Below are 23,720 nucleotides of genomic sequence, written 5' to 3'. Positions count from 1 at the left end.
GATTGCGGAAGGAAGACCAATCTTGAATCCTTCCAACACTTGGGAAAGCTTTTGGTCTCAAGGCCGAAATTAGCAATGTCGGTCAGCTCCGAGGACACTTTACTTGTTAGACCTTTTAAGACCGCAGCCGGTATTCCATCAGGTTCGGGGCTCTTGCGATCACGTAGCAGATGAATCGCTTTGACGAATCGTCGCTTTGACGTGTGAATCATAAGAGATTCACACAGGAGGAAGTACCTGTGTGAATCTCTTATGATCACATTCTACGATTTCGATTAAACCAAGCTCCTTCCTATTGAAGAGTTTAGATATCTGCTAGAAGCAGACTCTTCCGTGAGGACGGATAATCGCCTACCAAACCGCTTCATTGCAATCCGATAGGCTCGCCCCCACGGATCTGCGTTTTCTCACCACATAATTCCCGCCATTTCATCTCTTTTGCCTTTTTAATCTCGTAGTTCAGAACGCGTCTCGCATTTACATAACTCCTGGCAACCTCTTCATACTCTTTACCACCAGCCACTCTCAACCGCTGCTTTATGCGTAGCAACCGTTGTAGGTTTTTCCTAAGTTGAGCAATATTTTCGGTCCACCAATACACCGGATGATTCCTACCCACTGCCTTTGGTATTTGAGCAATCTCCTGTATTATAATCTCTTGAAGAACTTCAGGTGACAGCCTTCAACCATCTGCCAGCTGTCTTGCGACATTGTCTACAACTGTTGCAACCTGTTTCCGACTCCATCTCGGTGGCCTCTGGACTCTAGCTGTTCTAGTCAAGGGGTCTTTGATCTCATCTAACATCGTGGCAAGATGATCATTGTCAGTCTCGTCCTGCAGGACTCTCCAGCTGCACCTGGAGTGGTTCCAGCCTCCACCCAAGATGGTCAAGACCAGTACGGACTGATGCCCTCTCGCTTCAAATGTAGACGTCTGATTATTTAAGTAGTATAAACCAGTAGATATCATCATTTCTGTCAGGACTTTACCTCTTCTATTCGTATAAGAACTGCCTGCCGCGACGCCCTTACAATTAAGGTCGCCCATGAGGATGATCTTTTTGGGGATCTTGTGATGACGTCATGAAGACTCTACATATAGTTTTCGAAATCTTGATAATCGCAATTTGGGCTGACATAAGCCCCTATCAAAATAGCTTCTGTCAATTGAATAGCTATGATAACCTGAGCTCTTTGAAACAACTGAAAGCCCCAACTGCCACTAATATTGCCTATGGCAACATCTCCCGCCATATCTGAGGACCACTCTTTCTTTACCGCTGTAAACCAATTAGGCTCCGTCGTGATCAAGAAATCAGCTTCCAGACCAGTAGCCAGTTCCCCACGAGATCGTGGGAGAGAATACTTCTATTTGCATTCGATAAAACAGTCCTAATCATGCTTACCTAAAGTGCACGTCAAGCCTCCGGTGCGATGATCAATACTACTACAATCCAGACATTTCATTCCTTCCCTACACTCTCGAATCTTGTGACCCCTGCCACCACAATTGTAACAGAGATCGGCTCGATTGGGCCCATGACAGTCCGCATTCGTATGACCGGTGCTCCAGCATCGGAAACATCGATCTCTTTCTTCGCGTATATAAGCGCGACAATGGACCCAGCCTATCTTGATGCGTTTGTCACCAGCTTACAGGCCGAACGATATGTCGTCACGATCGTCGCGTTGCGCGTGTCCCCGTACGCCCTGCGAAACGACGTAACGCGGAACTCTTCTGTCTTGCCAATAACATTCTCAACGGCCTCTCCAACCTCCTGTTCTGTGGCATCATCTTCGATATCTCTTATATGCACCACAGCGCGTCTGCCGCCTCGAGATCGGAGGTCCATATGTATATACGCGGCCTTATCGCGGAGTATAGCTGTAAATTGAGCTGCCTTCTCAGAGCCTTTGATTCTGACTTGTAACTCGTCCTTGTTGCCCTTCCGAAGTAAAAGAACCTCACCGGCTTCTTCCTCAGTAACAGAAGATTTAATGTTTTTAAGTAAGTCGGCGTAGGATCTACCTTGTGCCTTGACTATGATCACCCTGGTGTCCTCAGCGGGAGGAGTCGATCTCCTTACAGATAACGATCTCGATCTCGATCTCGATCTACTTGATCTCTTGGTAGTGCTATGAAGAGCCACGGCCACCGGTTTCTCACTTTTCTTAAATAAAAATTCGAAGATCTTTCTTATCATTACCCCAATAGAGCCACCTGGCAACACAAACACCGAAGCTAGAGACTTTACTAACACTCCCTTAATAGACTTCAGGATTACTTCTAACGCCCCTCGGTCCCCTCCAGATGAGTTATAATAAATGCTGTATTTGCTTCTCTGAATTAGCTCGACATCTTCACCCATAAGTGACGACACTTCACACACAACATCTCCGGGCTTGAATGTAGCATTGCGGAATTTATCTTCCTCATTTATCCCAGCCCGGGCTAGATCCACAAATAAACACGTGTCATTATTCTTTTCAGCAATATTCTTCACCTTTCTAAACTTGTTACATAAAGCCGATGACCATTTCAACGACAATTGGTCTAACAATTCCACATCTGTCAAATCCCCAGCAAGGGCATCCACTCTCAACTCATCAGTCTGGCTAATGCCAGTTATCTGGGGCGACATCTCGCATAATTATCCGAATTCTTTATACAGTTCACACAAATCCTTAACATGTTCTATAATATATCTTTCCATATCTCTGCCCAGATTCTGTTGCAGTGCAATATACACTTACCCAATTGCGAGGTCAATGTCTTTAGTGCCTCTGGGGGGAGTTCCTTCTCCTCAGATGATACCTGCCTCGAGCGTTTCTGCCCCTTCTCTACCCTCTTCTCAACGTCCATCTTTTCAGTCAAACGTCGTGAATCGCCTCCATTTTCAGTACTCGATGTCGTGGGTTTTGAATCACAAACCACTCTGAACTGCGAGCGCCTGTGACTCCCAGTCCCCACAGTTTCGCTGGCTGTTACACCTCGTCCGTCTTTAGCCGCTACGTCCTTTTGTTTTCGTTTAGGCTTCGATTCCATGTTTTTAATCAACTTTTAGCTTCTATACGATTCCAGTGGCGTTGAAAAAGAGTTAAGCCACCACTAACGTGTACTACTCGTAAGTCCCAGTAACTGATTACCCATTTGACTACGTTCGGGGGGCCCTTTTTGAAACCCCCCTAATTTCTCACTGGTACTTTCAAATTCAAAACCTGAAATCGGATTCAGAATCAACTTTCAAACTCGCTTCCAACGACACCCCACTTGCACCTTTTTTGCCGGGACACTTTTTGGGAGGTCCAACAAATCTGGGGGGGTTCCAAAATGTATCCGTCCAAAAATGAGGTCGGAAAAAAAATGTTGGGGTCACCAAAATTTCGGGGATACCCGGATCGATGGTGATCCGGGGGTAAAGGGTTGTAAAAGAAAGAGATAGGGAGGTAGCTAGGAAATACAAATCCCCTTAAAAAAGCTCGCCGGACTTAGGAAATATTCGTTCTAGAGTAAAATATGAAAAATTTTACAAGTCCTTGTTTACGCTAATTGACAATGGCGTCACTCACCTGTATGATCAAGACAACCCACTGAGAAATTTTCTTCATGAGAGGTTAAATCCGACCAATTCACTATAGTTTAATATAGGAAAAACACAAAATTCGTAATAACTCATTAATCCGTCATCCAATTAATTATCACCAAATTTTATAGACGTGTCCACTAAACTTCCGCCAACAGTTCTGTATCACCAAATCAAAAAACATAAACCAAAAACTTCAAAAGATCGCAGAGCAAAACGCAACACGTGTTACCACAAGTATACATCCAACTCGACTCCCGATTTAAGACCTAAAAAATCTAACAAAACAGTGAAATCAAAATTAAAAATATGCAGTAGATATGCACTTCGATTGTTAAAAAATCATTAGTAGATACAGTGAATTAGTAAATAAATATAAAAAATAGAACTTATCGAAAATAAAAAATTATAGAGTAATACTATATATATATATATATATATATATATATATATATATATACTATAAAACAAAAATATCAGTATTTCCGAAACAATATAATAAGTATATTTCGATCTGTTTATAGAAAAAATAATAAAAGCAACTTTTAACTCGAAATGGCAACCGAGTTTAGATTTTAAGTGGTTCGGGATATTTAAGCCAAATTTTCCCCTTGAATTTGGACTGCCTAAAGAGGAAAATTTATCATTTTTTAATTAACAACTTTTTCTTTTATTTATTGATTTTTTTCTTGTAAGTACAGGAATATATACTCTCTTTGTACAGCATGTATCTGAGTTGAAATTTTCGTTGTAGAATGAAACAGTTGTCACTCGCTCACTATTCTGAAAATATTCTATCGTGCCGTATTTAGACATTTATTTAATAGTGTCAAAAAGATTATTTTTATTAACTTCAATTATTATAATAAACATAAACTTATTATTTACATAAACTGAAGTTTATATAAAAATTACAGTCTACATTACATCATGATAAAACACATTTGGTTTGTAAACTGTTTATCTGGTTTGGAAGCTAAGAGAGCTTTAAAACCCTTTTAAAAAAATATGTTTCTTAAACTCTAAAATCTAAGTGGTCGTTTCAATTTTTAATCATTTTTAGTAGATACTGGGGGAAACAGTACATTTAAAAATACATATACATAATTATATATAATACTACAATAGGATAAATCCGAGTTGGTGAGATCAGTGGTTTTAACATATTTAAGCTAGCTTTACGCTTTCTATTGGTATTGCCTAAAAGACAATAGTTTTGTACTTTTTATCCTTATTTTTAAAATACTGTTAAAAATACTCGTGTTATAATGTTTCGTAAAATTTATCTATTTATCGATTAATGTTTATATTATTTTTATTTCTTGATGTTTTTCTTTTATTTATTTATTTTTATGTAAGCAAAGAAAAAAATGTCTTTCTGTGACTAATCTACTTTTTCTTTTTACTGCGATTTTCATCTTTAATTTATTCTTGGTTATAGTTTTTTTTCTGAACTAAGATAAGCTCTAAAAATCAGAGCAACAAAATAAAAAACTAATTCGTAAGAGAATATATATACACACAACATATAATAACATGTAAAAACTAAATTAATGTTATAAAATGGAACTGCTTACAATTCAAAATGTTATTTTTAAAGAATATTTTACATGAAAAAAATTACTACGGCCCTTTGATTACAATAAAAAAATTAAGACTAGAAAAAATTAAGAATTAAAAAAATAGAAGTCACGATTTATTCGTATCAAACGAATAAATGCGAGAGTACTGACCCACCACGTAAAAGTAGTAGATAATATTACTCTCCATGAATACATACCTCATCCTTGCTCGATCCGTTCTTTTCGGCTAGTTATTTAATTTCGTGTAATATTCCTCTATAAAGCCGATTAATTTTGATAGTAAAAGGGAAATATATAAAATCTATTATAAGAATGATGATAAATCGATTAACTGTTTATTCATCCGTGAAACTAATACAGATTAATTTTTATTGAAATTGGACTGTTTTCGTTTCACCCGTGACAAATGTATCAAGATAATTGAATTCAGGTAAAAATTTCTCCGAGTACCCAAATGTGTAGTCGCTGAAAGTTTACCGGGACACTTTTCACGACAGAAAAAAAATTTTAACGTTTATTTTGCGATCTCGTATTTCTCCCAAATCATTGTTTTTTAAATTATTTCGCACCTTACAAAAATGTGTTACTTATAAACTGCCTAGGTAAAATATAATACCCACCGGGTTGGTCTAGTGGTGAACGCGTCTTCCCAAATCAGCTGATTTGGAAGTCGAGAGTTCCAGCGTTCAAGTCCTAGTAAAGCCAGTTACTTTTATACGGATTTGAATACTACATCGTGGGTATCGGTGTTCTTTGGTGGGTGGGTTTTAATTAACCACACATCTCAGGAACGGTCGAACTGAGACTGTACAAGACAACACTTCATTTACACTCATACTTATAATCCTCTGAAGTAATACCTGAACGGTAATTCACCGAGGCTAAACAGGAAAAAGAAAGAAAATAAAGTAAAATATAATAATAATAATTCTTTTTATATGAAATCCGATTATAAGAAAATACGAAGATATTTAATGCGCATTAAACATTTTATTACCTATTTACAATAGTTGTTATTTATTTATTCATTATAATCGCAATAGGTTTTTATAATTATTGTTATTTCTTATTAATCCATTAAATTCATGGGATTTCTCAAATAGTTATAAAAATTACTAAGTAAATGCGTCGTTTAATTGACTTTTTAAGGAATCTTTATTTTCCCCACTTTCTTGATCATTTAATGAAGCGATGATATAATAAAATTATCGATAATTATTAAGCGGCTGATTTTTGAATGCATTATTAATTATACATAGCAGCGTGGGTGGGGAGAACCACGTAACAGCAGCATGCATCTAGAGGTCATAAGATATATCGGTTTACTTTGCGGGAACAATTTAAGAGCAGTGGTGCGATTAGACTGTGAGAAGTAAGAACAGGGACTAACTAATACGTCTGCGAAGATGTCGACGATGGCTGTCGTTAAAGTACGGTCGCTGAAGTTCTGGTTACTGATAGCCATCGGACTTACCGCCTATCGTCACCCCGTTTCGACGACTGAACTGTGTCAAGACTGTTCGGCACGACGAGCTATGCTAACCGACGCTGAAATTACAGAAATAAGGATCGAATATATTAAACAACAAATACTAAAAAAATTAAGATTGAAAGAACCTCCGAAAATAACATCAAACTTTTCACCGATATATCTTCCGGAACCGCTTAAAATAAAACCACCAGAAGAGAAATCGAATAAAGACGAAGATGACTTCTATGGAAAAACGGATCAAATTGTTCTCTTCCCTGTGGACGGTGAGTACAAACTATATTTTAATCGTAAACCGCACAATAAATTTAATAAACAGTCCAAAAAAAGTTACACAAACATTCATATAGTTTGCGGAGAAATAATACCGAGTAAACGTTAAAATAAATAAATAAAAAAAAAAAACAGGTGATTACAGTCGTTAATATATTTTAATATTTAAATAAGCATTTTTAGTTTAAAAATTTGGATTTCTATTAATAGTCAATATTTATTGTGTTCAAACATATAAATTAATAATAGATGAAAAAATATCAGAACCTTACTGGCATCTAACAAAAAGAGCAGTTTTAATCAACTAAATTAGAGTAATGAAGTATTTATCGTACATAAAATATTATTACTATTGCTTTTTATAAATATTTTTTAAATGTGTATTTAATTTTTTTTTTTTTTAAGAATAAAATACCGTTGTTACTTGTCAGAAGTATCGGGATCTGAACTTTTAGTGACTTCTTTTATATTTTCAAAAATAACTTACATTGTAAGTATAAAAATATGAAATTAAAATCCTATATTGAAGTAAACGTTGTACAGATTTTAAAAAAGTTTAATTTGTGTTTTTTTCAACCCCATTATTAAGTTAAAAAACGAATCTTTATAATTGTCCACAAGTTTTACAATAAATACTATTCTTTTATAACTAGAATTTATTTTTATAATTCCTGGAGGAAAACCAGTCGATTGTGATGTAGTATAATTATTAATGCTCATTTTTAATAGTAAAAAAAGAAACTATTCTCATCGTAATCCTTTTTTTAACTTTAAAAGACTATATTTATATATTTCAAGTATGTTTTTGTACGAAAAAATAATAATAGTCTTGACAAATACAAAATCGTGTTTGTTTTTCCTAAAAAAAAAAGACTTTCATTTCAATATGCCGTTTTTTAATAAATAACTAAATTTTATTAATTTAACTGTTTAAAACATTCCCGTTATAATTCCTTGTTGGGAAACCTTTTATTCCGTAAAAGAGTTCAAATTATAATAAATAAAATTTAAAAAATTCTTATTTTTAACATTCTGACGCAGCCTTATGTATATAATCTCGTATAATCTCGTATAGTTTTACTATTTATTTTTATCTTTTTATAATATTAATAGCTGAGCATTGTTCCGAAGCGTATCTCTCTCAACGCGTGACTGAAATAGTCGTCAACAAACCTACTATCAAAAAGCCTTTAAATCGTGGAGGATAATGATTAAAGGCTAATTATTAGGAAGTTAATAGAAGATATTTTAGATTTTTGTTGTGAGTTTAAAAACGCGGGTTAATTTGAGTTAGGTTAAGATGCAGCCAAAAAGGATACTTTTTTTTAGTTATTTGAAGATAAATTTGTATAACTAAACGAAACTGCATACGTAAATAGAAAAACTAATGTAGAATGAAACAAAGTTCTCAGTTCATTTTACAGTTATTACGAAAAAGAATTTAAGCTATGTAAATTAATCGATAAAAATATAATACGATTAGTATATGTATCATAATTTGTTTACAGTGCTGAATATTAATTATTACTGTTACTTGGTGTGTAAAAGTAAAATGTCATTGTAAATTTTAGGTTTTTTTTAATTACAATTTTTTTTATATCTTGTTTGCAAAAATTATAAACATGTTTTGTTAACATTTTATAAATGTTTTTAACATTAACATTTTATAAATGTTTTTAACATTAACATTTTGTAAATGTTTATAACAAGTCGCTTACCGAATAAGCAGTTCTTGTAATGGTGCTATACGACAATTAAAAAGTAATTACTTTATGAAAAAGTTTAATCAAAATTGTTGGAATTTTATTCTGAAAAATTTGACTCTGTTGGGGTATAAAACTATTGGTTATGAATTAAATTCAGTGCAGTACTTTGTTTTATTTTTTTATAAAAGCGCTGGAAAAAAAGGCATATAACTTAGGCATCTGATCGAAATAGTTGTTTTGTTAAATGTTTACATACATATCTTGATCTGACTGCTCCGTTAGTAGCGGGTGGGCATGTGTTACTTGGACAAGCCCTTTTTCGATTAACAGTTTTATCATAGGTTGAGCTTAAACGATTTTTTTTTACTTTCTTTAAGGTGTAAATACTTCATTAAGGTGATGAGAATACACAGTTTGTAACTTTCATAATGTTCAAAACAAATTAAATATTTTAACGGATATAATATTAAAAATAAATTTATAATGTTGTTTTATTTGACCTCCTGGGTAAAATCCGTCATTATCTATACAAAAATTAAAACAAAATAGAATAATTTTTACAATGAAAGCGTATTTATCACTTTTTAGCGAATCGATTCAGGTTATTACGATGGAACGAGTGCACGTGTATACGTATATACACGTACACAAGTGATATGATATATTTATGTTAGTATTTTTTAACTGCAGTAAAACTTCAAATCAATAGCGATAGTCCATTTAAGATTAACATATTCGTGTAGAAAGATATATCAAGCGATAGAATATATATTTCCACTTACGAATATCAAATAACAATCGAACACAATAGCCGATATATTTAGGAAACTTACTGTAACAATTTCAAGACTACAAACAAAATTATATGGAATACTAACATAAAACATACAATGATAATTAATACAGGAAGAGTTACAAGCATACAGATAAAATCGTAATTATTAAAACTTACATCGGACAGACTGGACGTTCATTCAACCGCAGATAAAAAAAGAAACAATAAATAAACAAGTTTAATGTAAAAAATGTTTAATCTTTACATGGAACTAGCAGTTTATGATGTTAAAGAACAATTTCGATCTGGAGTAACAGTACAAGGTGAAAAGATAAAGATGCTACGTTTTGCTGATGATATAGTAATTCTAGCCGACAGTAAAAAGGATTTAGAAGAAACAATGAATGGCATGGATGAAGTCCTACGCAAGAACTATCGCATGAAAATAAACAAGTACAAAACAAAAGTAATGAAATGTAGTAGAAATAACAAAGATGGACCACTGAATGTGAAAATAGGAGGAGTAAAGATTATGGAGGTAGAAGAATGTTGTTATTTGGGAAGTAGAATTACTAAAGATGGACGAAGCAGGAGCGATATAAAATGCCGAATAGTACAGGCGAAACGAGCCTTCAGTCAGAAATATAATTTGTTTATATCAAAAATTAATTTAAATGTCAGGAAAAAATTTTTTGGAAGTATATGTTTGGAGTGTCGCTTTATATGGAAGTGAAACTTAAACGATCGGAGTATCTGAGAAGAAAAGATTAGAAGCTTTTGAAATGCGGTGCTATAGGAGAATGTTAAAAATCAGATGGGTGAATAAAGGGACAAATGAAGAGGTTTTGCGGCAAATAGATGAAGAAAGAAGCATTTGGAAAAATATAGTTAAAAGAAGAGACAGACTTATAGGCCACATACTAAGGTATCCTGGAATAGTCGCTTTAATATTGGAAGGACAGGTAGAAGGAAATAATTGTGTAGGCAGGCCACGTTTGGAATATGTAAAACAAATTGTTGGGGATGTAGGATGTAGAGGGTATACTGAAATGAAACGACTAGCACTAGATAGAGAATCTTGGAGAGCTACATCAACCCAGTCAAATGACTGAAGACAAAAAAAAAATGTAGAAAACAATTTGATTACATGTTATTATATTAATGCGTCTTTTTTTATCTGTATCTGTGTATGTAATTTAATTATTTCAGTTACTAAAGAGAAAAAAAAACGGATATTCGGAAATTTCTACCGTGAGAAGAAAATAATTAATTATATTTATTTCAATACTTAAAAAACTAATATGGCTAGTGTACTCGAATATCTAACGAAAGTAGTATATTAGTAAATTTCTAAATGTATTTTTTAATGTTCTAAAACTCTTTATATAAAATTTTATGAAAAATTTAAATTGTTATTGTGTTGCGTTAACTATATCGATTATTTTACACCATCAAATTCTAATAAGTCTTCCGTCATTAGAAAGTGTAGTATAAATTAAAATTTATTTTAAACAGGTTTTTAGTGTCTGAACATTTATGAACTAAAATTTAGTGTACGAAAACACATTTAAACCAGTTCATTTATATATACCCGATATATATATACGAATCAGTGTTGAAATATTTTTAGGACAGTATTTTATTTGCTATATACGGGTTTAAAAACATTTTCCGTTGGTTTATTTCAATACGACAGCCATTTTATTTATTTATCTTTGTTTTTTTTTTGTTTTCAGTGAAAATAGGAATTTTTTTTTGGATCGAACCAATTGTTTTGATATCATTACAAAGCACTTAGTTTTATAATTTAAATCAGCAGGGTAAAAAAAAGGACTGGAAAGAAAAGTAGAATTTCTATAAAACAGTCGATATCTCAACTATCGGTCAGAAAAGATTACAGTTGCGTCAAATTTATTTTACAACCTCATTGTTGAATTAAACATTTTTTGCATTGTGCATTTTACAGTTCAAGGTCTATTCGTTCTTTGAAAGATTACACTATCTTAGTCGTGTGAATTTATTTACACTTTTTATTTTTAATATTTCATTTTTATTTTATATTTTGATATAATTGTTTTAGATAGATTTCATAAGAAAGCTACCTATTGTAATGGGTATCATGATTCGTCTTCCAGAAAATTTCGACTTATCTTCGCGTTTCACATCCCCCAGACACCAAAACCACCGTAAGCTCAAAAGTTTACACATACGTTTATATATATATATATATATATATATATATTGGTTTCTCCCACCAAAGCCCCATTAGGTCGTCCTAAAGCATAAGACCGAATGTCCGTGGCACAAACAGCTACTGAGCCTCAAAACAGGTAAGCGACCAGTGTCCTAAGTAGCTTCTAGAGCTTACCTAACAGCGTGAGCAGACTAAGCGCGGTGCCATACACCGACCGTGTCCCAACCTCTGACTTGTCATATATTTACTAAAATGGGTAGGCGCACTCCGTCAGCTACTAAAAATATATGACATTCATAATAAAATTCATTTCGTCTAGGCAGCAATTCGCTGCCATGCCAAGGTCGCTGAATGCCAGCAAGTACCTGTCCACCATATTAAAGTGCTTAGAGCACTAACTGGTTGGTGGTCAGCCACATATCTGAAGGTTAGCTTCCCACAGCAGTGCAATAGGAGTCTGTCTCTTAAGTAAACTACTGATGTCGGTTGAATATAGTAACCGCATCAAGGAACTCCCACAGGGTCCGACAATGCGGCTCTCGCCACATTGACTCGCCGCTTGCGAGTGGCCAATTTTCTCCTTGACCTCTAATTTCCAGGGTCCCTCCAAGAGCAGGGCAGCCAAACATCAGGTCTTCATTTTACTGGACCGCCCCGCAGACGCACAGCTGCCAGGCGGGACCGAAATATACGTTGGTTCAAATTAGCGTGGTTGATGAGCATCCGGGCACCCGTTACCTTTAAAAACAAGTTCCACGCATACCATCCTCCCAAATCATGTATAAAAATATACAAGGCTCTTTCCTTAGTCGTTTTGTCCCATTCCAGCTGTCCCATTCCATGCTTCAATCGCAAGGCTCTGCAGCCTCTTCCTCAGGCGGGAGATGTGCAACTGAACGAAATTTAGATACGCTGCATTGTGATCACCGTTCCGCTCCGGTACTGGCCGGCTCGAAACCACATCACAAATACCTCGGCCTCCCGGCCTCTTCGCAATTTCCACATGGCTGCCCAAATTTTCACCACTAAATCGATTGGGAGAGACTTTCCCGATACGATGGTAGCCTCGTAGGAGGAGTTTTTCAAAACACCATTCTTTACAATTAAGGCTCTGCACAGGGCACTCCTTAAATTTTGAAGAAGTGCTCTATTCATATCCAACCTATGCGCTCAAACGGGCGCCGCGTAAGAGGTCATGTTTTCGTAAACAACTCGTTATAACATATGCATCTGACGGCCGGACAACTCATAGTCTTTCCGAGCAATCCCGCTAAGTTTATCCATCACTGAGACGGCGTCTTCTGCTACTTGACTAATGTGGTTGCTAAACAACTTTTCATCAAACCAAACACCCAGGTACTTATGAACTCTAACTCGGCTGATTACACAGCCTTTATATTTAATATGGGGGTTACGACTGTACGATAATTTGTCTGCACCTTTGAGAAGCATAAACTTCATGTTGGGCACAGAAATCTTTAAATTTTGAATGTCCATCCAGCCCTACGCGGTCGACAAAACCGCCTGCGCCCGGTCTTCTAGCTGCGGTCGTGAATTACCAATCTCTAACAGAGCCGTACGGTTAGACAAATAGTAACGCGTTTCGGCCTTCAGGGCTACGGGAAGATTGCGGCGTTCCAACTCATAGAGGACAGAACTCCAACACAAGGAAGGAAATGCTACCTGTATGTCAATAAAAATTGCCAAAACATATTTACAGTTGGCGCCGTCCACTTCGTCAAGAGCATTAAAGATGTAATCCCCGGTGCCAACCCCTTTCATGAAGCCATACTAGCTTCGATTTAGAAGTGAGTTCATATCGATGCTTTCCCAGAGCAATTCCACAACCAGCCTTTCAAGCAACTTGCCGATTACCGGCATATGATAACGGAACACCGTCCATTTTCACATTCCGCCGCACCGAAAGGGATTTCGTCTTCTTCAGGCTGATAATTTTACTTTTCTCCGGTGAGAACTGGAGCTTAGCCTTGTGACCCCAGTTTGAGACTACGTCTAGGGCAGTGCATGCCCTGGCTCCTACTTCGGCTCTAGTGTCGCCTTTCACAAGCACCAGTATATCAGCGGGAGATCGACTATTTTCCAATCCTTAGGAAAAACACCTTGTCTTAAACACTCATTATAAAGCCGGACTAAGGGTTCCCGCAATCTACCCCGCAACCGATTGACCAGTTCCTCAGTAATACGATGTATTCCTGGCGCTTTCTTATTGGGCAAGGTAAAAACTGCCTCCTTCACCTGGTCCAAACTCCAGTTATTAACAGGGTCAGAGCAGCGGCCTATGTCCCGAACCGCCCCTCTAAAGTTTTAGATGGAAGTTCCCATGTGTGATCTCTTCGTCCGCTTGCAGCAAGCTTCGAAGCGCTTAGGACGTGGTGCTACTCGCGTCAGCTGTAAATTCAACACCCGCACGAAGTGTTGTATATCTGAGGCGTATATCCTAAACAAGCAGCGAATACCACGCAAGGCACCATCGACCTCGTCCATGGTGTCCTTGTTGACTTTTCGCGCCTTATCGTTTTCCAATGCGCTGAGAATATCGGAGCAAAGTTTCTCCAGCTTCTCCCGCTCTAATAGCAGGAGAGGCTCGCCATTCTGCGACGAGGTGCCGGATACCAGCCCACCTGCCGCCGAACCTTGGCTCTCATCATCCAGCCTCGCCAGAGAAACCGGACAAGTACCAGTAGTCATCGTGTAGAAAGGAAAAAATAAACCAATAAACAAAAGAAAAACGTTTGGTCGCAATGCGAACAGAAAATTTAATGGATGTACTTCTCATTAGGGGGCCCTTGAACTCAAGCCATCTGGAGTCAGTGAGTAGTGAACCCAGGCGGAAGACTTGGCGTTAGCGTCCAAAGCAACCAGCATTCTGATGCCCGGGAGACCGTCCAGAATCTGCCCCAACTTCGCCAACAAGTCATCGATACTGCATGCAAGCTGGAAGTATCCCGACACCAGTACAGCATCGAGCGTACCCCTCGTGACTCGCATGACGGTGAATTGCTCATCAGAAAACTGAGGCATCCAGAGGATACCCAACGAGACCGAGCCGACCACGATCGCAGAAAGCGGTCGTTTCCCCCGAGAATAAAGAACATCAACCTCGTGGAAGCCGTCCACTCTATCCCCGATCGTGCGCGGCTCCTGGACCAAGAGGACCTCGAGGTCGTACTCCTCAAGAATTCTCATAGCTTCATTGGTGGCCGCCCGGGAACAACGCAGGTTTAACTGTCCCAGACGCAAACGTTCGACATGGTGACGACCGTCCTTGAAAGCTTCCCCCAATTCAGGCGTCGCCATACGCCGTATTATGTACAATTTTCGCCCGGGCTATATCGTGTGACCTGCATTGTTTGCTCCCGACCCGGTGTCCAGCATAAAATCCTTTCACTAAGGCAAAAGAAGCGCACTTTGCAGTATTGCCATATCATATACCAATATCTGTGACCTTCGCTCAGCCAGCAACTGAGACTTTAGCGTCTAGCAGTAAACTATTCCGAGCAAGGCCACCTGTTCTCATGTAGCCCCGCTCGAAACGTCAAAAGCTAAAAACTCCTAGATTAGACCACCAGCGAGGTCGGAGCAAAAATCTCTTCCCGAACCCGCCAGAGGATCGAAAAATTATTGGCCTCTCGAACTTAAGAACGGGGACACGATGCAACACAAAGGAAACGTTCTTACTTAGCCGACAGTGGCACTCCTGCAACACACTACGCATCTGTGTAGCCTAAACTCCATAGCAACGCAGGTTGACTGACAGCCACTGACCGTTGTCAGTCCCGACGACATGAACGTAGGACACTTGTAGAAGCAAATCGCTACCGGTAGCAGTAAACACAAGGTATACAGCACGGGGCCAAAGGCTGAGAAGCAATATATATATATATATTTCAATTTATTGTGGATCCGATAACTGCCGTAATTTTGCGCCAATAATTTTCAAATAGTTGCTTAAAAAATACCGCGTTCCAAAATCTTGGTCAAGTTCGTTAATGGCCAAAATCGGACCATCGGGATGGAAATGGGGGTTTTCGAAAAATGAAAATATCGCTATAACTTTCTTATTAAGTAAAATATCGAATTCGTTTGAAGTTCGTACTATTCTTTGGACAAGGGCCTAAAACTTATGTAAGTAAAAGTTTTTGATATCACCAACCATTGGCCCAGAGGGTGGGAAAATGAGGTTTTGAAGACAAAAAGAATCATACCTCCTTTAATAAGCACATTATCGAATCGGTTTAAAGTGGTCGTTAGTCCTCTAAACATTACCTAAAATTTTCTCTGAAACAATTTTTGATATAACCAACCTTTACGGCAAGGGATGATCAAAATATTGCTGGAGTTGTAAGAAGATGGTGCTTGCCGTATTCTAAACATGTGAAACATTTTTCATATGCAACCATTATCGCATTGAATAAACTGGAAGTTTTTCTTAACTTTAAGGTGGAAATCTTTTCTATCCCCTACTTAGCACCGGTGAAATCTACCTCTACCTTCCGGCGTGCCGAAAGGGAACTTTTTTTTATTATAATGGTAACTTTAAACAAAAAATTCACACTTACATACATAGACTTACATACTTAGACTTACATAGAACACCAAACCAACGAATTACAGGGACTACGAATGCTTACTTTCAAAAGCCAAAATATTTTAGAGAACGCTATAATTAAATTATTAAATTTTACTAAGCAGAAGAAGACACTGAATTAGGAGGGGAAAAGAACCACAACTTAGCGACAAATCACGCTGGCAAAAGTTAGCAAACCGTAGTAAGTCTAGCTTGGCTTTCTGCGTAAACCGTCTTTACAGAGTTAAGACCGAGCTAGTATAAGACGCCAGTAGCACAAGGTAAAAATTAACGATTAACCGTCTATTTACATATCGTTCTTTGCGTCACTTACCCTCGAAGTCTGTATAAGAAATATTGAATTAACAATCATTTTTGTTAAACGTATTGATATACAAATAATAGTTGGAAAGATTATTGATTTATAATTAGGAAAGACACACACACACACACATATATATATATATATATATATATATATATATAATATTTATCAGGGTAAATTTGGTTTTATTTCCTATTAATTCTTTATTATTAATATTAATTTTTTTAAACTACCTATGTGGGTAAATATTTGAATTAAATGTTTAAGTAGACTACCTTACAGTGTCATGTGTAAAATTAGATGACTGTAACATTTATAATTGTCCCGTAACTACAATTCGCTCATCGTTAATAAAGGTATTATGCTGCGTGATTTTATTTTAAATGGATTTTTTTTTAATGTTATAAAAAAGAATAATAAAACCTGTTCAGAAAGACAAAATTAAAACTTTTCAGTTAGTTTTAAATTTAAGTAATTTTTTGAAGTAATCAATTTTTTTTAAATAACTTTTATTTATTACCTTTAACTCGGTGTAAAATTCAGTTAGTCGAAATTTAAAAAAGAATAGAAAGTATAGAGTAGAATTTAAGAAGAATAGAAGTACTAGCTTCATTTTTTAACGCCTATTTCAAGACGATTTTATTTTTTTAAATTTTATTTTATTCAAAATTTTGAAGGATTTTTTTTAATAAAGAAATTAGAGCTAGAGAATGCAAATTATGTAAGAAACGAAGAAATATATATTTTTTTACATCAAGATTTTTAACAAATATTCTCGAAATTTCTGGGGAATATACCTGAAATATTAGAATAATTTCAAGTTGTACAATTTTACGATATAAAAATTTTTATATTAAATAATAATAACAATAAACAAATAAATTTCTCTTCAAATCATCTACACGATTCTGTAACTTTTCTTTTAAAAAATATTCAGCTTAATCTATCTGGAAGAAACTTACTGCGAGACCACCAAAGGAATTTTATAAAATAAAAAAAGTCATTTAAATTGATGCATTTGGCAAACTTTAGTGCTTCAATACACATATAAAGAATGCACACCATCGACTTCTTTTTTTTCGTTAATAAATGAAGTTTAATTTCTATTTCTCTCCAAATAAAAAATAATAAAATATCTTTTACACTATTTTTTTTTTTAAATTCAAAACCGCTTTTAAAAAAATTCATTGAAGAAGAGTTAATAAAAAAATGTAACTGATGAGTGTGAATGCTACATTTTAAGATATTTAATTAAAGATAAGTAGTTAATTATCTTTAAGTAGTTAATAAGATAATTATCTTTAATTAGTAAAGAGTAATTAAAGATAATCATTATATTTTTAAAAACTCTAAATAAAAGTAATTTGTAATACGTGCTTAATATGGGGAGATAAAAATAGAATTACCTCAAATAAATTACCATTAGTCATCAAATTGCATTTAAAAAATTAAATTTGATTGAATTCACAAAGATTATCTCGTTCGAAAATTAAAATTAATAAATTACTTTTTATTTTAACTTAACAGTATTTTTTAAATAATTACATAAATCATGAGATAAAAATAAGAACTTAATATACTATTATATACTTAACAGACACAACGCGAAACAATTGTCGTTATGAAATAAATAGAAATAGACACAAGTATTGTTGTCACAAATTAAAAACAAAGGAACAAATGTGCGTTTTGATTTTTTAAATAATTACCGTCGGTAGTAATACGAAATTACTTCGTAGTTTATACGGCATTTACAAATTCCGTTGTAATTGCTGATGGTAATTGTTTAACAATCGAAGATTCTCGCTCTTTATAATTAATACTATTTATAACAAGAATTAATTTTATTAATAAAATTACTTTTTATGATATAAAATTTGTAAAATATAAAATATACGCTTAATTTTTTTGAAATTTGATTTTACGTGAAATATTACAATTATGTTTTAATACTCCCAGCTCTGAGCCTTCCCTAATAATACCTATATGTAAATTCATACTAGAGTAGAATTAATGCAGTGTATTTGTCGGTGCGGTATGATTCTAGCAGGAAACATTTTAGCCATCTATCTTATAACTTCCGGGAAAAAACAACGCTGTTATCTAAGCTTTATACAAAAAAGGAATATATTTTACTTTTTATATATTTTATTATTTTTGTTGTTATTTTTAATTATTTTATTTATTTTTGGAAGTAGGATATTAATTGTACTACTGAGTGTGGAACGGAATTTATTTTTTGTATACAAAAAGAGGTAAATTCAATCACTCTGTAATATCTTTCTTAAAGTTTCAACGCGTATAAATCACCTGAAGAACAAGTCGCACCGCTCAGAATTTTTCTAAGATTAATTATAATTACTACACAGCCAATCTTTACGGTGAACCGAGATAAAGTGTCAAAGTAGAGATGAATGTCATCTACATCTCGAAGGCATATCGTCCTGATGTGCTACAGTATATTCAGATCGATGACGAAGACATCTGGTAACCGCTTCACTTCTCACATTTTCCTTAGTAAGCAGAGCATTCTTGAGAATGACTATTTAATTTTTCAGACTGGCTATAATTCACGCCAGGGCACCTACATCCGTTACGGTTTTAGTACTTAGCATAAATAGGTCTACATATGTATATATTCACTAGATTTATACACATGCATGTTCACAGAATTTGTGCGTATATTTTTTCCTTATTTGTATTATAGTTTCCTCCTTTATGTTAAACGGCACGTCCGCACGCAACGATGTCGATACTTAAAGCAATATCGAAAACACGTTTTTGAAGTGTTTTTAATCGAACAAAAGGAGAAAATACAAGACTTCGACTAAGGACGCCGCAAAAACATAAGTATTAAAAAACAAAACAAAATTATGTTGTATAATCGTTATTAAAATTAACTTTAAAGTAAGCAATATATAAATTCGATTTAGAAAATGGCAAAGAAGGAAAAATAATTGCTTACCTAAAACCCAGCGGATTACTACCGCGTTTGTAGTAATAAACGACAGTCGATATGCGTCACGTTTGACTGAGAATCCCTTGTGCGAATGCCTTTACACCTCAAAACAGGAGTCTCAAAATTACATGGTATTGTCAGGATTTATTAACTTTTTAGATTTTTTTTCCCCCTCGAGTAATGAAGATTTACTTTTAATTGTCAAGGCGTTTTTGTGTATTTTCTTTTAATGTGTGTTTTACGTTTATGTTTTAACTTTTTTGTTTTATGTAAATGTCAAGGCTCTTTACACCCTCTACGTGATATAAGTGTGTGTTTTATTTAATATTTCATGGTTGCGTTTATTAAATATTTTATTAAAATGTAAAGGCATCCTTATGTATACACCCTTATATTTGACGATACTACTGGTGACTATTATTTTTTTTTTTTAAATGTGACGAGGTCTAATAACCTTAATGTCGATGCCCGTATAACTCGATTAAAAAAAAAACAATATATCTTACTCATATTTATAGTACATAAATAATGTAATTTAAATAACTATATACTCATAATTATTATAACGGTCTGGAACAATATAATTTAAGGTTATTTCAAATTTACCCGATCGTATTGCCTAAATTAATGCAAAAACTTCCAAATGGTATTACCACTTCCAAACTTCAGTATGCTAAGAGCCATAACCGGGAAATTGTAGGCCACTTGATATGAAGCAGCCCAGCCTCATCCTAAAACGGCACAGATCAAGTATTAAACATATTACTTCAGGCTTATTAGGGAGACATTGAGTAATTAAGCGGTTTCTCCCCGCCTTCTTTACCGAACCGAATACACTGTTGGATTTCAGTTTGCCATAACGCAAATGATATTCAGATTTGTAAGCGACACCTTCACTCTAACTATAGGTAACGAACGTATAATACATCATTAATATCAAAGAAAGTAACTTTTACGCCTACTATTTGTACCTCACTCGCATTACATTCGATAATGTAAAAAGCGTTAAACGTGTAAACGCACCTAAAGGTTGTTAAAAATATTTGTATTCTAATGAATTTTGTATTTCAGTTCATAAATAATTTCTTTTCTCATAGAATTAGATTGTAGTTATTACTATTATGAAATTTTCTAATCGCAAGTTCATTATACGAGTGAACAGATGTTACTTCTAAAGGAGTCTTAAGAAATCTTTTTTTACAAACGATTTTTAATTTTATTCTAATGCATTTTACAGTAAATAATAGAACAAGTGTACACTGGTTTTACGTACGCGTAGATAAGAGATTTTTTTTTAAACAGTTCAGAAAAAAATGTTTGTACGAGGATAAATGTTATCTAAATTTTGTTGTAATTAACTAAATCAGAAAAGAAAATTAATATATTATAAATTTATTTTTTCACGTACTACGCCTTAGCAAGTTTGTTTTATTATTATTATGTGACGTATTTTAATTGTTTAAATATCAGAACAATTTTGAAATAACTTCTGAAAAATATAAATTAAACAGTAGATTTCTATTAATTTTATATCTGCTCGACACTTATTTTTAAACAAAATACACATTGCAACAATGGAAAACTATAGATTTTTTAAATTATAAATCGAGAAAAAGTTATTAATTGTAATTATAAAAAAATCACGTTATACGGCTTTCTGTCGCTTTTTTGCGGCCATTGGGTAAAGTGGATAAAGAGGAGTTGAAGCTATCACTATGGCATTTTTAAGTTTTTACCTTTGGTGTGAATAAAATTAAGTTATAACTATTTCCTGTAGTTACAACTTAGTTTTTCCGTAAAAGTAGTTATAACTTCACTTTTGTTGTGAATAAACTGAAGATACATCTACTTAAATGTAGTTACAACTTCATTATTTCGGAGTCTGAGGTAGGGCACACTCCACTTCGACATGGAAATATTTCCGGACACTTTGGTGAAAACTGAATTTTTTTTCACCCGATATTAATAAAAACAATTTTTCCCGATCTTTTAAATTTGATCTTTTAGTTTCCCGTTGTTCTTTTTATCCGTTTTCTTTTTTTATTTTGGTCTTCAAGTTTTGTACTAACGAACTACTGAAGAGTGGGAAGAATTTTTAGTTTTTGTCCTCTTTATTTAAAATAAAATATAACCTAAAACCAGAGCAATGGAAATCTACAGTTGCTTTTTTTTCAAAGAAAATGTAGCTCTCTGCATTTTCATATAGCAATGATGGAGACGCCTTCCTTGGTAAAATATTCCGGAGGTAAACTAGTCCCCCATTTGAATCTCCGGGTAGGGAATACTAAGGAAGGGGTCACTAGAAATTTAAAAACTAACATTCAACAAGTCGGAGCGTGGGGTGGTAGAAGTCTAAAAAAGGTTGGTAGGTCAGAAAATTTAAAGAGGGAAATGGATAGGATAAATTTAGATATAGTAGAAATTAGCGAGGTTCGGTGGTTAGAGGAAAACGACTTCTGGTCAGGTGATTTTAGAATAATTAATTCAGTTTCAAATAATGGGCAGGCAGGAGTAGGTTTCGTAATGAACAAGAAAATAGGGAAGAGAGTAGAGTATTTCAAAATGCATAGAAATAGAATCATTGTAATAAGGATAAAATCAAAACCTAAACCAACAACGATTGTTAAGGTCTATGTTCCTACAAGCGCCATGATGATGATGAGGTAGAGTGTGTATATGAAGAATTGACGAAGTAATTAAACACATAAAAGGAAATGAAAATTTAATAATAGTTGAGATTGGAATGCAAGCATTGGAAAAGGTAAGGAAGGAAATATAGTGGGTGAATACGGGCTGGGCAAAAGGAATGAAAGAGGGGACCGACTTATAGAGTTTTGCACGAAGTATAATTTAGTAATTGCCAACACCCAGTTTAAAAATCATAGTAGAAGAATATACACATGGAAAAAACCAGGCGATACTGCAAGGTATCAGATAGATTATATCATGGTAAAGCAAACATTTAGAAATCCACTCGTCGACTGCAAAACTTACCCAAGAGCAGATATTGATAGCGACCATACTTTAGTGATAATGAAATTTAGATTGGGGTTTAAAAACCTGAAGAAAAGGTGTCAGGTGAATCGGTGGAATTTAGAGAAGCTTGAGGAAGAGGTGGTAAAGAAGATTTTGAGCAGGACATCGCAAGAGGTCTGAGTAAAAAATAAGGTAAAAAATGTAGAAGAAGAATTGGAGAATGTTAAAAAGGAAATTCTTAAATCAGCAGAGGCGAACTTAGGCGGAATAAAGAGAACTGGTAGAAAACCTTGCATTTCAGATGATATATTGCAGCTGATGGATGAGCGTAAAAATATAAGAATGCTAGTGAGGAAGAAAGTAAAAGGAACTATCGGCAATTAAGAAATGCTATAAACAGGAAGTGCAAACTAGCGAAAGAAGAGTAAATTAAAGAAAAGCGTTCAGAAATGGAAAGAGAAATGAACATTGGTAAAATAGACGGAGCTTCCAGGAAAGTTAATGAAAATTTTGGGGTACATAAATTAAAATCTAATAATGTGTTAAAAAAAGATGGTACACCGTTTTATAATACGAAAGGCAAAGTCGATAGGTGGTTGGAATATATTGAAGAGTTATACGGAGGAAATGAATTATAAAATGGTATTATAGAGGAAGAAGAGGAAATCAAAGAGGATGAAAGGGGAGAAATAATACTGAGATCTAAATTTAAGAGAGCATTAAAAGATTTGAATGGCACAAAGGCTTCTGGAATAGACGGAATACCTGTAGAATTACTGCGCAGTGCAGGTGAGGAAGCGATTGGTAGATTATACAAACCGGTGTGTAATATTTATGAAAAAGGGGAAGTTCCGTCAGACTTGAAAAAGAGTGTTATAGTCATGATACCAAATAAAGCAGGAACAGATAAATGTGAAGAACAAGAACAATTAGCTTAACTAGCCATGCATCAAAAATCTTAACTAGAATTATGTACAAAAGAATTGAGAGGACAGTGGAAGAAATGTTATGAGAAGACCAATTTGGTTTCAGGAAAAGTATAGGGACAAGGGAAGCAATTTTAGAGCTCAGATTAATAGTAGAAGGAAGATTAAAGAAAATAAAACCAACATACTTGGCGTTTATAGACCTAGAAAAGGCATTCGATAACGTAGACTGGAATAAAATGTTCAGCATTTTAAAAAAATTAGGGTTCAAATACAGAGATTGAAGAACGATTGCTAACATTTACAGAAACCAAACAACAACAATAATAATTGAAGAACATA

At 34.7% G+C, this 23,720-nt stretch overlaps 1 protein-coding gene across 1 annotated transcript in view; it reads left to right on the top strand.

Annotated features, from left to right (window-relative positions):
- The first annotated feature begins 6,465 nt into the window (after positions 1–6,465).
- The window catches only part of daw (activin beta chain dawdle), a 73,048-nt gene continuing 55,793 nt past the window's right edge, over positions 6,466–23,720 (top strand). The window contains exon 1 of the mRNA XM_075362342.1: positions 6,466–6,922. Coding sequence (XP_075218457.1) covers positions 6,574–6,922 — 349 coding nt within the window. The 5' untranslated portion in view covers positions 6,466–6,573. The remainder of the gene's footprint in view (positions 6,923–23,720) is intronic.

This window comes from Lycorma delicatula, chromosome 4 (genome assembly GCF_047948215.1).
Source record: "Lycorma delicatula isolate Av1 chromosome 4, ASM4794821v1, whole genome shotgun sequence".
Classification (NCBI taxonomy): domain Eukaryota; kingdom Metazoa; phylum Arthropoda; class Insecta; order Hemiptera; family Fulgoridae; genus Lycorma; species Lycorma delicatula.
The sequence above is the reverse complement of the archived record's forward strand: the minus strand, read 5'-3'. Positions and strand labels throughout refer to the sequence as shown.